General features: G+C 42.3%; 1 protein-coding gene across 2 annotated transcripts in view; it reads right to left on the bottom strand.

Moving 5' to 3' along the window:
• Positions 1 to 204: 204 nt before the first annotated feature.
• The window catches only part of S1PR2 (sphingosine-1-phosphate receptor 2), a 196,740-nt gene continuing 182,833 nt past the window's right edge, over positions 205 to 14,111 (bottom strand). For both annotated transcript variants that reach the window (XM_069231802.1, XM_069231803.1), the window contains one exon: positions 205 to 8,534. In XM_069231802.1, the coding sequence (XP_069087903.1) occupies positions 7,335 to 8,507 (1,173 nt within the window). In that variant the 5' untranslated portion in view covers positions 8,508 to 8,534 and the 3' untranslated portion in view covers positions 205 to 7,334. The remainder of the gene's footprint in view (positions 8,535 to 14,111) is intronic.

Genomic DNA, 14,111 nt, shown 5'->3' with positions numbered 1-14,111 from the left:
ATTTTGCCAAAGTGATCACTACACAGATGCTGAGGAGAAAGCCTTGTGAGCAGTTTTAGGCCATGGTTTAGTAGACATTGGCGCCTCAGCCTTCCTCCTAAAACATTTGCATTATCTACAACTTTGGGGGAAGTCTGTTACTGGTCAGCATCCAATGGTGTGAACAGAGAAACAGGTTTTCAATTAAAAGAAACACACATCAAGTTATAAAATGAAGCAAAGATTTAATACAATGGTTAACAAGTACGTATAAAATTGCATTTTGTACAGTTTCGCTTTCAGAAATGAACAATGGTATATTTTACATGATAAAGCTTTAACGTAGTGTTTCAAGGACAAATGTGCAGCCAGAAGGGAACCCATTAGATGAATATATATATATATATACATATATATATATATATATAGCAGCGTGGGAAGCAAACCCCTGTCTAATTCTGTGGACAACAGAAAGAGAGGAATCCTGTTGAGTGTGAGTTGTAGCTCCTCCCACAATCAGTGTCTTTAGAAGAGCGCTAGACAGCCAACCTACAGCAGTTGTACAAAAGAATGGCTCAGTAGGAAGCAATCTCCATCCTGGATACTACAAACCCTCTTAGGGGATTTCATGACTTTAACTCCTCTGGGCAGTGCCAGTCAAATCAAATCAAATCTCAAGAATTGTTGCTTTCCTGCTGCCCTACAGATCATAGTGCCAGGACACTTATGAATATTTGCGTGCTTTATAAAACCAAAAACAAATCAACCCAGATATAAATATCTTCTACTGGATCAGATTGGGGCACTTGGGCTTTTGGACATCCATTGAACACTCCAAAATTCCAGTTGATGCTTGTTCTGCAGTTTCACTGAACTTCGGATTCAGGGAAACAAAAGAAGTTATTACCCAAATGTAAAAATGTCTCATTGTGGTGGGGCCACAAAATATGAAAGTAAACAGTACAAATTGTGAACAATAAGGAGGGTTATTAAAGGTGCAAAATTCGGCGTTTCCTCTGTGCCACTTGCTCTCACAATGTGCGGCATGTTTCACCTGTCTCAAACTGCAGGCGCATATACTGATTGTTTTCAACCCAACTGCAATCCCGATTTTAGCTCAAATCAAAGTTTGTGCCGAAAACTGGACCCCGTCGTGCTGAGGCCCTAACTCTTACTGTTGACTAAGTCAATCTCAGCATTCTATACATGGTACTAATTGTTTTGCTTTTCTGCTGTCTAATTGTGCCTATCAGTTTAAGATTCGGTATTGAATTTCCATTTTTTACTGTTTTTTTAGGCAGTCCACTTTCTAAAACCCTATGTGCTCCAACCTGATCAACCCGAAAACATTGTGTGGTGCTGTAAGATCTACAAGGAATGTGATCCAAAAGGATGCTTTTATTGATAACGCATCACAAAAATCAAACCTGAACATAATTGTTGTTGTGACGCACTTCATTGTGTTACAAGTAGGTGTCTTTGACTAAGATCATCTTTTTATCCATGATGGCTAAAACTACAAAATTAAAGTGAGGATTTATAATCCATACTTTCCACAAAGTATTAGTTTCATCACATGATTTTCTTCACAGAGGGTGATTTGGTGGTGAAGACAAACAATCACTTGCCGTTCCCCTGAAAGGAGAATTGACAGAGATTATGTAGAACAGATAAACCTGATATTAAGCTGAGTGCTTAAAATGTATTGATCGCCTCGAAAGGCATGGCTGGGCTATAATTTAGTGCAATGTTGTTCAAAGAGCACAGCTATATCTTTTTTAATCGACATAACTCAAGTAGCATTGGTGGACAGACATTAAACCTGTGCTGGCGGGTGTCTTTCTTCTTCACAGAAGAATTTGTTTGGGTCTGAAGAGTTTATTGCATTAGTGGTTTTAAAACTTCGTAGAGAAGGCTGCCGCTGGGTGGATGAATAATGGTCACTGTGGTGCTTGCGAGGGGGGGGTGTAGATGATGAAAGACTATTTACGGCGAGTCTTGAGGAAACACAGTGAACGGGCCGACCAATTCTATGGTTGATTCAAGGCCCAAACAACCATGACAGGCCTGTTCCTTGTCCTGCTTAAATATCTCTTCTCCTTTAAGAGGGCCTCTATGTTTTACTGGTAAGATTCATAATCCTATTTCTAAAATGTAGAGACCGATCTAGTCATCGTAGAGTTACCCCAACAGTTTGAGTATCTGACTTTTTGAGAATTTACAAAAATCCAGATAACTTCTAGTACTTTTGTTGAAGACTTCCTTGAGAACTACTCATCTTGAACAAGTGCTCTTGTGCAGAGCCCAAAGGCATAAGTTGGAGGACGTTTGGGGCAGTGCTTTTCCAAAAACCTGCTTGACACATGGGGGTCTCTTTAGGATATGTTCGCCTATTGTACACACTCCAGCCTTTTGGAAAGCATATTTGCATGTATAAACAGAATGAAAAAAGACAGGTGGAGCATCTGAATGTATCAACTGTTAGAACTTTACTGGTGTGGGACTTCCACCCAAAAGGCTGCCACATCTCGCCCCCTTTAAATTCCCATTTTACCACTCCCAACTCTAAATGTAGTACCATGCATTCATGTTGTACTCACGAAATTCCCATAGTACTAATGTACTTATTTATTTGGGGTCTGTGCAGCGCTGAATCCTGAATTTCTGACACTTAAACTGTGGTCGCAAAAGTCTGCAAATCCTGATCTGCCACTGGAGGCCGCAGGTAATCCTTGTGCATCTAAACTGGCTAGAGGTGCATAAACATGTTCTGGAAATTACCTCAGTCTGCTCAGTCACAACATTATTACTCCTGATGCTTCTCCTAAAGGGTGGGCTTTGGGGCAAGAATCATATGACGTGGGCAAGTGAACTGCCCCACTGTGAGTATAGTTTTAACTTTATACATTTGATGGGGGCTACAAGCAGGCACACAAACGTATACATAATTGATTACTGTCTTTGTTGGTATCTTGTAGACATGTGGTCTGTTCGCTCCATGTTATCATGGATAAGTGGTGGTTCTGAATTCAGCGGTGTGATCTTTGAGAAGAACACATGACATGCCTGATTATGCCCTGGGAAGGAACCTGAATGATTTAGATCACCCAGTGTTAAATTATCTGTAATATTATGTAGTGCTGTGAAATTGCCACCAGTCCGTCATTAACTCAACACAGAAGATTAAACAAAGAGGAGAGTTTTAAACATGACATGTCAAGATGTGACACAAACAGGAAGTGAACGAGCTCTGGATGAAAATATTCTACTAAAGACCAATTTAACTATTTTAAAAAGCGTCTGCATTTAATAAAACAGTCTTAGGCTGGCTCGGTGTTGGAGAGCCATTAAAGGATATTGACTGGCATTACCACAGAGGCATATTAGTTTTTTTTTTCTACTGGCACACTGAAAACTACCATGGAAGGTTTCAGTCCATGTTCAAAGAGAATGGTGTAGGTAGCAGATGGCTTATATTGTTGGGTTCTGCAAAATGACATTCCCAAGAAGGCTAAGAGCCAAAGACAAAATGAACAACCTGGCTTGTATAGTGCATTTATAGAGCTATTTGACGGCCTGAACCACACTGGGAATAGAGTATACGAAAGACATAAAAAAGAGAGAGGGGCTATATTGGCACCAGTAGACCTGTTGCACGGAATGTTGACACCCACGTCATGGTGATGTTTCCTCATGTTACGCTTAGCTCCACAGAGGAATACTTTGCAATCGGCAGGGAAAAACTGAGGGACCTTGCTGGCAGTGCCCTATAAAACTGATTACTCTTGCCTTACCCAAGAACTAGCCATATCAACGAAAAGGGGAAAAAGAAGATTAAGCTGAGCAGGATAGAAAATGAGTGGTAGCTATGACTGCACCCGTGTTCCTTCCCAGAAGCTCATGATCTGTGCATCCGGCAGGTTGGTGAAAGAGTGTCCCCCTCACAAGAAAGAGAATACTTTGATATGGAAGTTGGTACCAGGATACATTGTTGATGCCTATGAATGCTATTCCCCTGGTCAGATGCCATACTGGAAATGTTCACCTGAGTTGTTAAAAATTCATGAAGGTTCTTTGGTTCTCCCTTGTACAACAAGCCAGTGGCAAACATGTTCTGGTTTAAGGTGCTGCACCTAGGCATGTAACTATATTTTTATGAAGGGAATAAGGAGGAGACTTTAGGGGTGTCCAAGGTAGGACCAGATCCATTCCAAAGTTTCATAAATAACACTATGTTTATGAGTTCCATTTAGATTACTTATTTGACACATGAAGCCAGTCGTCTATGACCTAAGCTGAACAGCAATGACTTAGGGCGAAGAGAAGCGACGAAGGAAACAAGGAGTGACTTTTATAAGATTCTTTGACCTGCATTTAGTTGGCAGTTCAGAGGAAATTAAATTATCCTGTTGTCTACTTATGACGATGGCCTACCTGGGGTCCAAGAGTGGACTGTTTAGATTCTAATGGATGTGCCACCACACCATCGTTTGACAGCAGCAAAGTCCGCCAAAGGAAATCTTGGGCCCCAGCGGAACCAGCTGTGAAATTGCGAACTACAAAAGTAGGAGCGTTGGGTTTTACCCACAAGAGACTTTGTACCGCTTGTTTTCTTGACTTGCACCAAAAACACATTGCACATTGTACATTTGACGCTTCAATTACATGCCATACTGTACATTTATGAATTCTATACATTACTACATACAGGTCATTACACAAAGTAATATACTGAAAAGATAACACAACACTGTGCGTTGCAGCCTTGTCATCCACAGGATTCAACGACAACCACGGTCTCTACCTAGAGGTACCATGCTTTTCAAAGAAGCGGGAAGGGGTGGTATGTCAAGGTGCGCAAACAGGTCCTACCCGCAATCTCCTTCATTCCGATTTTAGCAATGCGCACTTGCAGGAAGAACCACATCTCACTTTTTTTCCTACAATATGGACAGAAGGTTGTATATTTTAAGTGGCGGAAACCAACTCTACCAGGGGTCAAAACTGAAAAACACTACTGGAGGAACAACATGATCTGAGAACATTTGCAGAACTATGCTAGGTTCCTGCGACAGGAAATAACCCTTTCCTGACCGTGCTTGAAAGGATGTGAAACGTATTACATACACAGTACGCAAATAGCTTCATCCGTTTGAAGAGCAGTACTGGCATGAACACCGAAAGGGGGTCAAAGACCTAACCAGAAGCTGTGCTTCTCACACTCATACTTATGTGCGCAGAGAGTCACTTGCGATGGCTCGGTCGTTACATATTCCAGTCATTCTGTTACAAAAACACATTTTAGGTACAGGGAGATGCAGAAATGATTTAGGTTGAGCAGTACACACTAGACCACAGATGACAAAAGTAGAAAATGCCAGAACTCATGGATGTCCCTGCCAAAATATTTTACAATTGCACCAAATTTTATAACTGCATATGTTTCTGTTTGCATCTCGCTCATAGAAGATGCTAATAATTGTGTAATACATGCAAAAACACTTTCTGCAATTTCTTGGAATGGGTTAATTTTGTATGCTAGCCCCAGTTTTACCACATCTGGACGCTGGAGAGCGAAAGCAGGAAATTCTTTTTAAGACATTTTAGTAGGTCGATACTTAGTTTATCTCAAGGGGTTTGCAGCGGATATTTTTGATGCTGTTTGACTTTTGTAGAGGCGTTAGAACTGAAATTTGTGAGAGGAAAACTTCTTTTTATGCAATTGACTTGACAGCCACAACTCCCATTTCCAAAGAGAACTCACAAGTTTAAATAAAACGTGTTTGTTTGGTGGCCACAAATTCTGTTACATCGTGATTTAAGTCATCAAACGCAGAATATCACTGTGTTAGAGGCATTGACTTGAGAACAAAAGCAAATGGCATCTCTCAATGTGCAGCTATGTTGTGTTTAAAGGGTTGGCACTTCGTTTGGAAAATACTAACATAACTTAGGGAACAGAAGAGGCTCGGTTTCTTAATTCGCCACCATCTGCCGTAATATGAAAAATACGGAGAGTTCACCATTAATGTATTCTATGCAGCTAAAGCTGACTGTTTCCTACTTATTGATTCTGACTTTGTTCCCGCTATATACCATTGGAATATACAGTTCTGGTATCGAAGTATGCGGCCCTAATCTTTGAATGTCAATGTTTCTAGACTATTGATTAGAGAAGAAGGGGTCCTATAATTGCCCATGTCCTCTTCACTGTCTCTGGTACATGCATTCTTGAGTGTGGTGCCAGAATATTTTCTTAAATCGTCTTGCTTAAATATCATGTCCTGAATATTGTCAACAAAATGATCACCCTGCTGGAGTTATTAAATACAAATCTACACCAAAATGATGATTTTTTTGTAAGCTAGATTTAGGACCCGATATTTCTGTAGACTATATTCTGATAAAGACCCATATTTCTGTTTTTGCGCTGGGACGTACAGCAGAGACACGCCTTTTGGATGGCAGGCTAGTCAGACTTACAACAATGCTACAGTCTTAAAGACTGTCCTGAAAGTGCAAAAAGGAGAGAAGGAGTTTCTCAATATACGTATCTAAATTGTGCCTCAAAATCGCATGGTCTCCGTAAAGCTCAGTCTCTGCCCAAGTACCCCTGAACTGACATTACAGAAAAACCTGTCAAAGAGGCGGAAAATGGACAAAATGCTATTATCCTTTTCCTAATATTAAGACATGGACAAATGATTGCCATGTCGTAGTGGTCGTCATTCTGGATGTTATCATGATTGCATTTACATGTGTCTTGAGTCAGGCTTTTCAGTAGCCCAGGCATAGCTGAATGTATTGTACCGGACAGGGCAAGCTCACACGCAGCAATGCCCTGCGAATGCCAGGAGGGCTGCAGATGATACAGGATGGAAGTCTGTTTCCAAAATGGACAGAAGGCATGCTCGTAGGACCTATAATACTGTTTGGGTCAGGAGACAGGAGAATGCACATAGTGGTTCTTTTCTTAAACTAGGAAGGTTAGTGGGTGGAGCAAGTGCCCCAAGTACCTTTGGTTTTCAGTGCTCAGCAATTGCTAACAATGCATAAGATTTATAATGAGACCTGCAGTAAGGCTTATCCTGGACTGCAGATCCAGGGGCACAGGGGAGGACCACCGAACAAAGGATTTTAGACCCTGCAACGCAGAGCCCTAAAGTACTTCACATCTTTCATTCAGCCTATGCGGGTGCATATCATGGACCAGTCTATCTTTGAGCGAAAGATTCCAAGAACCATCACGCATACAGACCGCATGCAACACCAACCCAGCCCAGCACTGCACGTGATGCTTCAGAGAGTGCTGTCTTATTCTCTGCAGTTCTGTCATCTCTGCTCTGGGTCAGGTATCACACACATGTCGTACAGTCCCTCATAATCGGGGAGGTGGGCAGCTCATGCTTGTGCGTGCAGCGTTCCAGTGAGCTGGAGCTGCGCAGCTGTATCATGCAGCGCTCTGATGGCTTGTCTTTCTGCCAGATCCCCCAGCAGCACAGAACCCTCAGAAACTCCTTCCTCATTTCCTTACTCCTCAGGGTGTAAATTATGGGGTTCATAGCAGAGTTCAGAGTTGCCACAGCAAAGAAATAGTCCGCTTTGTAGAGGATGGGGCATGACTTCACGGCGCAGGACACGTCCATGAGTAGGATAGTGAAGGCGGGCAACCAACAAATGATGAACACCCCTAGAACAATGGTCACGGTCTTCAAAAGGGCCAGGGTATGCGGTGCTGCAATCTCCGCATGGCTTGACTTGACGATGAAGTAAATTCGCACATAGAATATAACAATAGACAAGAGGATGATGCTGAATACAGTGACCACAAACAAAATGTACTTCTTGGAGTAGAGAGGGAAAACGGTGGAGCACAGAGGAAGGTGGTTGATGCAGTTCCACCCAAGGATTGGAAGCCCTCCGATTACCATGGATATCACCCAGCAGGCACCGATGAGCATGATCATACGGCAGTTCTTGTCCCGACTGTAGACCTTCACCTTGGTGATGGCCACATGTCTCTCAATGGCGATGGCCAACAAGCTGAAAACTGAAGCAGCCAGCGTGGTGAATGCTGTGCCCTCCCTGATGAACCACTGCACCGGAGTCAGCTCATAGGTTATTTCCCCTGACAACAAAATGTTTGCGATGAATGCAGCTCCAGCCAGAAGGTCTGAGAAGGCCAAGTTCCCGATGAAGAAGAACATGGCTGAGTGGAACTTCTTGTTCCTCCACACTGATGCCAGTACCAGCAGGTTCTCCAAGATGATGAAACAACATATTATGATGACCACAATCGAAATGGCCTGGCGAGAGGAGCTGGGTTTCCTCATCCCCTCCTTAGTGTAGTTGTAATGTTCGACAACTTTGTTGATATTCAAGTATTCTGAGTAGATGCTTCCCATCTCGGTGCTGTACAGTGTGGGGGACGACGATTCCAGTGTCCCACCGAAGCAAACCAAGAAGAGGTCAGTTCTTGGCCACGTCGAGGTGGCATTTGCTGATTGCCAATCTTGTTGTACAGTCATTTAAGGCCTAGAACCTGGAGAAGAGACCTGTAAGAGGAAGAGAAAAAGAAGAAAAGATGAGTTAAAAACAGAACTAGGAGTGTATAGCTTCCCCACTGCCAAACGTACACAAATTCAAGACCTTTGCTCTGAGCAGACAGAGATCATCAAACCAGAGAGAGAGGAATTTTAGCATGTAACACATGTCACAAACCAGCCTCTGTACATATTGGCTATCTGGCTTAATGACCAAGAAAAATCATTCAACAAGCGGTGCATGGAAGAGGAATGAGAAAAATAAGCTGCAAGTACTACTTACTGACTAGTGGTTGTACAGTTCTGTTGAAAGGAATGCCCTATACACAAGGCGCAAACACTTTCTCTTTCGCTGCATACCTATTCTGAACAAGACTATCTATCTTCAAGTTTGTCCGCCATAGAATATTTTTTTAATTACATGAGATCCTCAGTTGTAGATACTTTTAAATATGATGCTTAAAGCAATTCATGTTTCTAAGTGTGTGGGCCTGGATTATCGAGTAGAAAATAAGGTGGTACATTAATATCATAGCCAAAATATTGGGGACAAGAAAATATCAATAGGTAAGTATGTATACTTTTTGTATACCTAACTCCACATTTACGTACCTTGAAGATACACATACGTTCAAGGTTCCTAGATTTGGAAGTAAGAATAATACATCTAAACTTCCCTCTGTTCAGCTTCTCTTCAATAGTTTTGTATTTGCTATTTTGGCTACAATATTAAGATATCCCAATATTCCCTTCACGATATTCCATAGCACAGCCTCTCTAAGATCCTTCCGTATACCTAGTTGCTAGCAGTGATGCACAAGGTGGCATTTCCAAATGCTGGTCGACATATGCTGCATTTTGCCACCTCAATAATAGCAACTAGTCAGAGAGTCTGAGGAACCTAAAGCAACAGGCATCAGCAGACCCTTTAAGAGGTTAGCAGGCTGTCTATTGCGTGCCACAACATTGGTCAAACAATCAGAGCTGCAAGTGTGAAATGTGACCCAAACTCCCAATTTCTAGCACCTCACAAGCAAACATGCGACAAAACCGAGGCGAAACATCTTGGAATTTATTATGAGTAGTATATTATACAAATCACACCCAAGGTTGCAGCACACCTAAAAAGAACACGAATAGACAGGATTCCAACAGTACGGATTAGAATATGTCAACAATGTCAAGAAATGAAACAAAACTTATATTATACAGCTGTAAGTAAATACTAAGCTATATACATATACACATTATTAGATTTCATTATAGATTCTCTGTAGAAACGACAATGCTAGCGATAATAGTTACTTTTCAAAATTCCTGACTATCTCAAAAACTATTGGTAGATTGACATTTCATGGCAGCTTAATCTTTAACGTAGATGTACACGTCTTTTCACCTATGCCTCAAGGACAAGGTACATTCACTACCATTTGGGATATCTGTTCACACTCTCATATTGTAGTTTGCTACTTTTCCCTGTGTTTATGTCACATGTTGTGGGATGTGATATTTGTGTATAGTGAGTGGCAGTCCATGTACTTTATGGACGTATGGTATCCCAAGAGGCCAGAGGGTCCCTATAACAAGATGATGGCGGTTCCCATTTCAGCTGTCCTGCATGTGTGACAGCCAAAATATAGCCTTCTCCCCAAGCCCTACTAGTAAGAAATGGATGGCATAGCTGTCAACTAGCCTCTAACCTTGTGTTTGATGTTTAACTTTTACCCCTTTTCAGCCAGAAGTACCAAACCAGTTGAGTCTTGTAATTTCACTGTTCCAGTTAGGGGCGTTTTCTACTTTATGGCTGAGGGGCTGCGCCCCTCTGAAACTCCTACATATTTACAGCAAAACATAATAAATAGATTAATTTGTTCAGAGATGTGATCATAAGTAACTCTAAACAAACTGATGCATTTAAGTCTGGGCTGTCTGTCTCCCCTAGGTTGCCTGCCCCGCCTCGCTTTCGAGCAGGAGATGGAAGCCAGGTAGTAAATCAACTTTCTACACTATGACTTATCAAGCAGGGCTGAATTCTCTAAAGCCTTTCATTTCCGTTGTGGTCTATGGGTGTCTGTCTTCATCCCTGTATGAAGACAGCCATCCGTCATTCAGAGGCATAGATCCCATCTTTTCCCCATCCGTCATGCAGTAGTAGTGGATGCAAGCACACGTAAGTTGGTGCTTTGGCTTCGGTAATGGTAAGTGTTATAATGCTAATCTTGTGTTATTTTGATTGAATTGAGACCCCTTGTCACACTAGCCTCCCCTACTGTGATACCCCAGGGCCTGGCTGCAAATCGCTGGCTCCTTTAGAAGTGAAGCTGCTGTATTTTTTCCCTCACGAAATCGATCCAAAAATACCAGCATGGTTCTTGCTCCCTTGCAAAATTGAGCCAAATGTCGGAGTTAAGTGCAAAGGGAGAAATATGTGCTTACAGTAAGATACTTATGTGCTCTATGGCTTTAAAACTGTCCCTATCAGTATGCCCTTAGCATTAATCGGCCAAAAACATGGATTGATATGCAAACAATGAATGTTAAAACGCGATTTAGTTCCTATTTCTCATGTTTTACTTTCTGCGCATTGTATTACTGTTGCATACGGTACACTTTGGCTTGTGCCCAGTGTTTATGAGGGGCTTTGATTGAGAGCGCTGGTGCTGAAGTTAAAGCAAAGTGCCCGTCAGTGGGTTGGCGTCCCTGCAAAGCATTCAGGGGAGAGTGAAAAGAGGGTGCTGAAGAGGAGAGAGGTGGGTGAAAATGTGCAGATGGATGAATTGTGAAGAGAAAAAGGGCAAACATACCTAACACAAAGCACACATAACTGATGGCTCTACTCATTTTACAGGCCTCAATATTATTTAGTTCACAGTCCCACAATTTCAGAATTTAAACATTTCCAATGTTAATTATTTATAATTAATCATTGGTGGTACTCATTTATCTTAAACAGCTAACAACCATTGACAAAGCCAACAGTCCTGACAGGTTTTAGGTGTATGTCAGTTGCTGTGTTATATTTCGGGAATCACAGAAATTATTTTTTGCATGTTTCCTTTTAGAGAGCCCCCACGTTTTCATCTCTCCTGTCTGCACATATTTCTGTATGACTGATTGCAGCCAACAGCTGGTGGTGATTCCTGAGGCCTGGTTAGAGCATTTTCTTCCAAAGTTGATGTCCCATGCAGTGCAAGACAATGGGTAAGCACACACTTAAAAGGGTCTGAAGTTGTTGCAGTGTACAATTTGCACACTAAAGTAAAGGGTGAACATATTAATTCAGTAAGATATGGGGCAGTTTTTAATGTGTTTAATATTTCAAGTCTATTAATTCCCACTGTTTTATAAACCTTGCTTTCTCATTAAATTTATTTCCTTTCAAATGCACCATTTGTCAATCTTTTTTCAATTTTTTTCTTGGAAGGAGAACCGACAATGAACCCTACATTTGTCCATTGAGCTTGCTCGCTTCACTCGCTACATAAAAGTCATACTGTGACATTTACGCCCCACCACTTTCAAATGTCACCAACCGCCACTGCTTTCAATTATAAATATGTTTTTTGCATCCTAGCATGTTTAGACCTGCAGGACGAAAGGTCAGCACTGGCTCCAAGTCACTTCCATAAGCTAGGTCTACTTGAAAGTTACGCTTGGAAAACAGAAAAGTTGCTTTGTCCACGTTTAAGTTGCCTAATTGGAAATATTTATCCATCTCCTGCACAGACTGTCTTGAAGTATGGGAAGCAAATAAAACAAATAGGAAGGTGAGGTACATGTAGTTCTGATCAACTGAGATGCTTCTTCTTCACAGTGCCACCAATGTCCATATCATTTTAACATAATTAATTACAATAGTTTCAGAAGTACCGGAGCTGGGTTGCATGATGTCACACTTATGCCTAAAATAATCTGCTCTTCATCGCTGTCTGCTGGTCCTGTGTCATGAGGGGGACTCTTGCGGAGCTGCTGTTCCAAACAAGAATGGGAAGTATGTTGGATAATTTTTGTTTTCTCTGTTACAAACACTGATCTATAGGTCTCAGCCCCTCTTGTACCACTGGCTGTGAAACGTCATCCGTGGGGCCAACTGACAGCTGTGGACCTCTGATTTGACAATCTTTAGACATGGTTTGGGTCAACTCCTGCTGTGTTTATATAATCCAAACAAGCCAATTAACTGCTTTAGTGCGGGTGTAGGCCACTGGCCAATGACCACACTACATCCCTGGTGCGGGTCACGACCAGTGGCTGACACCAGGGAGGGGGTTAAAAATAAATACCCCGGGAGACACAGAAGATCTTCTGTTTCTTCACCCGCCCCTTTGTGACGTCAGCCCGCCGCGAGCGCGCTGACGTCACTATCTGTATTCTCCACCGGAGCAGGAAGCGGCCTTGCGGCCTAGAGTGTCACTGGTGTGGCAGGGTGCTTCTTACTAGAGCTGCTCTCCAGCTAAACTTGGGAACTACCCAGAGTTCGCTATTCTGTTTTGCATAATTTATGCGTCACTCAAACCCTGAAAGGGATTTGTTTTGACTTATACTGGGTGCTCCCTTGTGTCTGGACAGTATTACAGCTTTGGACTGGTAAAATACCGTCCAAGCCAACTTGGAATGAGTAAAAGCAACCCCTGACACGTGCTTCGCTCTCATTAGAGCTCGTCAGAGAAGTTTAGCTTTGTCCAGACACAAGGGAGCACCCAGTATAAGTCAAAACAAATCCCTTTCAGGGCTAGAGTGATGCATAAATTATGAAAAACAGAATAGAGAACTCTGGGTAGTTCCCAAGTTTAGGTGGAGAGCAGCTCTAGTAAGGAGCACCCTGCAACACCAGCGACACCTCAAATGTCTGTTTATCTAGCATAGTTTTTAAGCATAGGATCAGCACACTGCTATCCATGCCGAGCTAGATAGTGACAAAGTCTTTTGCCATTTGTACAGCGAAGTCTTTAAGCATAGGTTTGACACAGTGTCAACCTTGCCGAGCTGTAAAATGACAAAAGCCATTTACCACTCCAGGCACAGTATTAGAGAGTGCTCTCCTGGAAGCTCCCCAATTTAGTTCAGCCCCAAATTCCACTGCCCAAATCGTACTGTGGAGACATCAAAATTATCTATCACAAAACAAACTTGTTTTGTAAGGCAGGCACCTGCGTTGATGGTCCTGGGCTCGGCGGCCATATAGGGAAACATACCAAACCCAGACATTTCTGGAAACTAGACATCCGGGGGCGTCCACAGAGGTGTGACTTGTGTGGATTCCCCAAAGATTTCTTACCCAGAATACCCTGCTAATCTGAAATGTTGAATAAAAACTCTATTTTTTCTTGCATTTCTGTCACACAGACTTCAGGAATATGCTGGGATCCACAAAATTCCTACCACCCAGTGTTTCCCCACTGGTCCTGATAAAAACGCTACCCCACTTGAGTTCCTAGTTTCTGCGTCAGGAATGGATCACCCCAGGGTCAACAGTGGCCCTCATGTAAGGACCAACATTGACCATTGTGTGATCTATTCCTGTCACAGGCACTAGGCCTACCCACACAAGTGAGGTACCATTTTTATCAGGAGACTTGGGGGAATGCT

This window comes from Pleurodeles waltl, chromosome 4_2 (genome assembly GCF_031143425.1).
Source record: "Pleurodeles waltl isolate 20211129_DDA chromosome 4_2, aPleWal1.hap1.20221129, whole genome shotgun sequence".
Classification (NCBI taxonomy): Eukaryota; Metazoa; Chordata; class Amphibia; order Caudata; family Salamandridae; genus Pleurodeles; species Pleurodeles waltl.
Note: the sequence above shows the minus strand (reverse complement) of the source record. Positions and strands in the feature narration are given on the sequence as shown.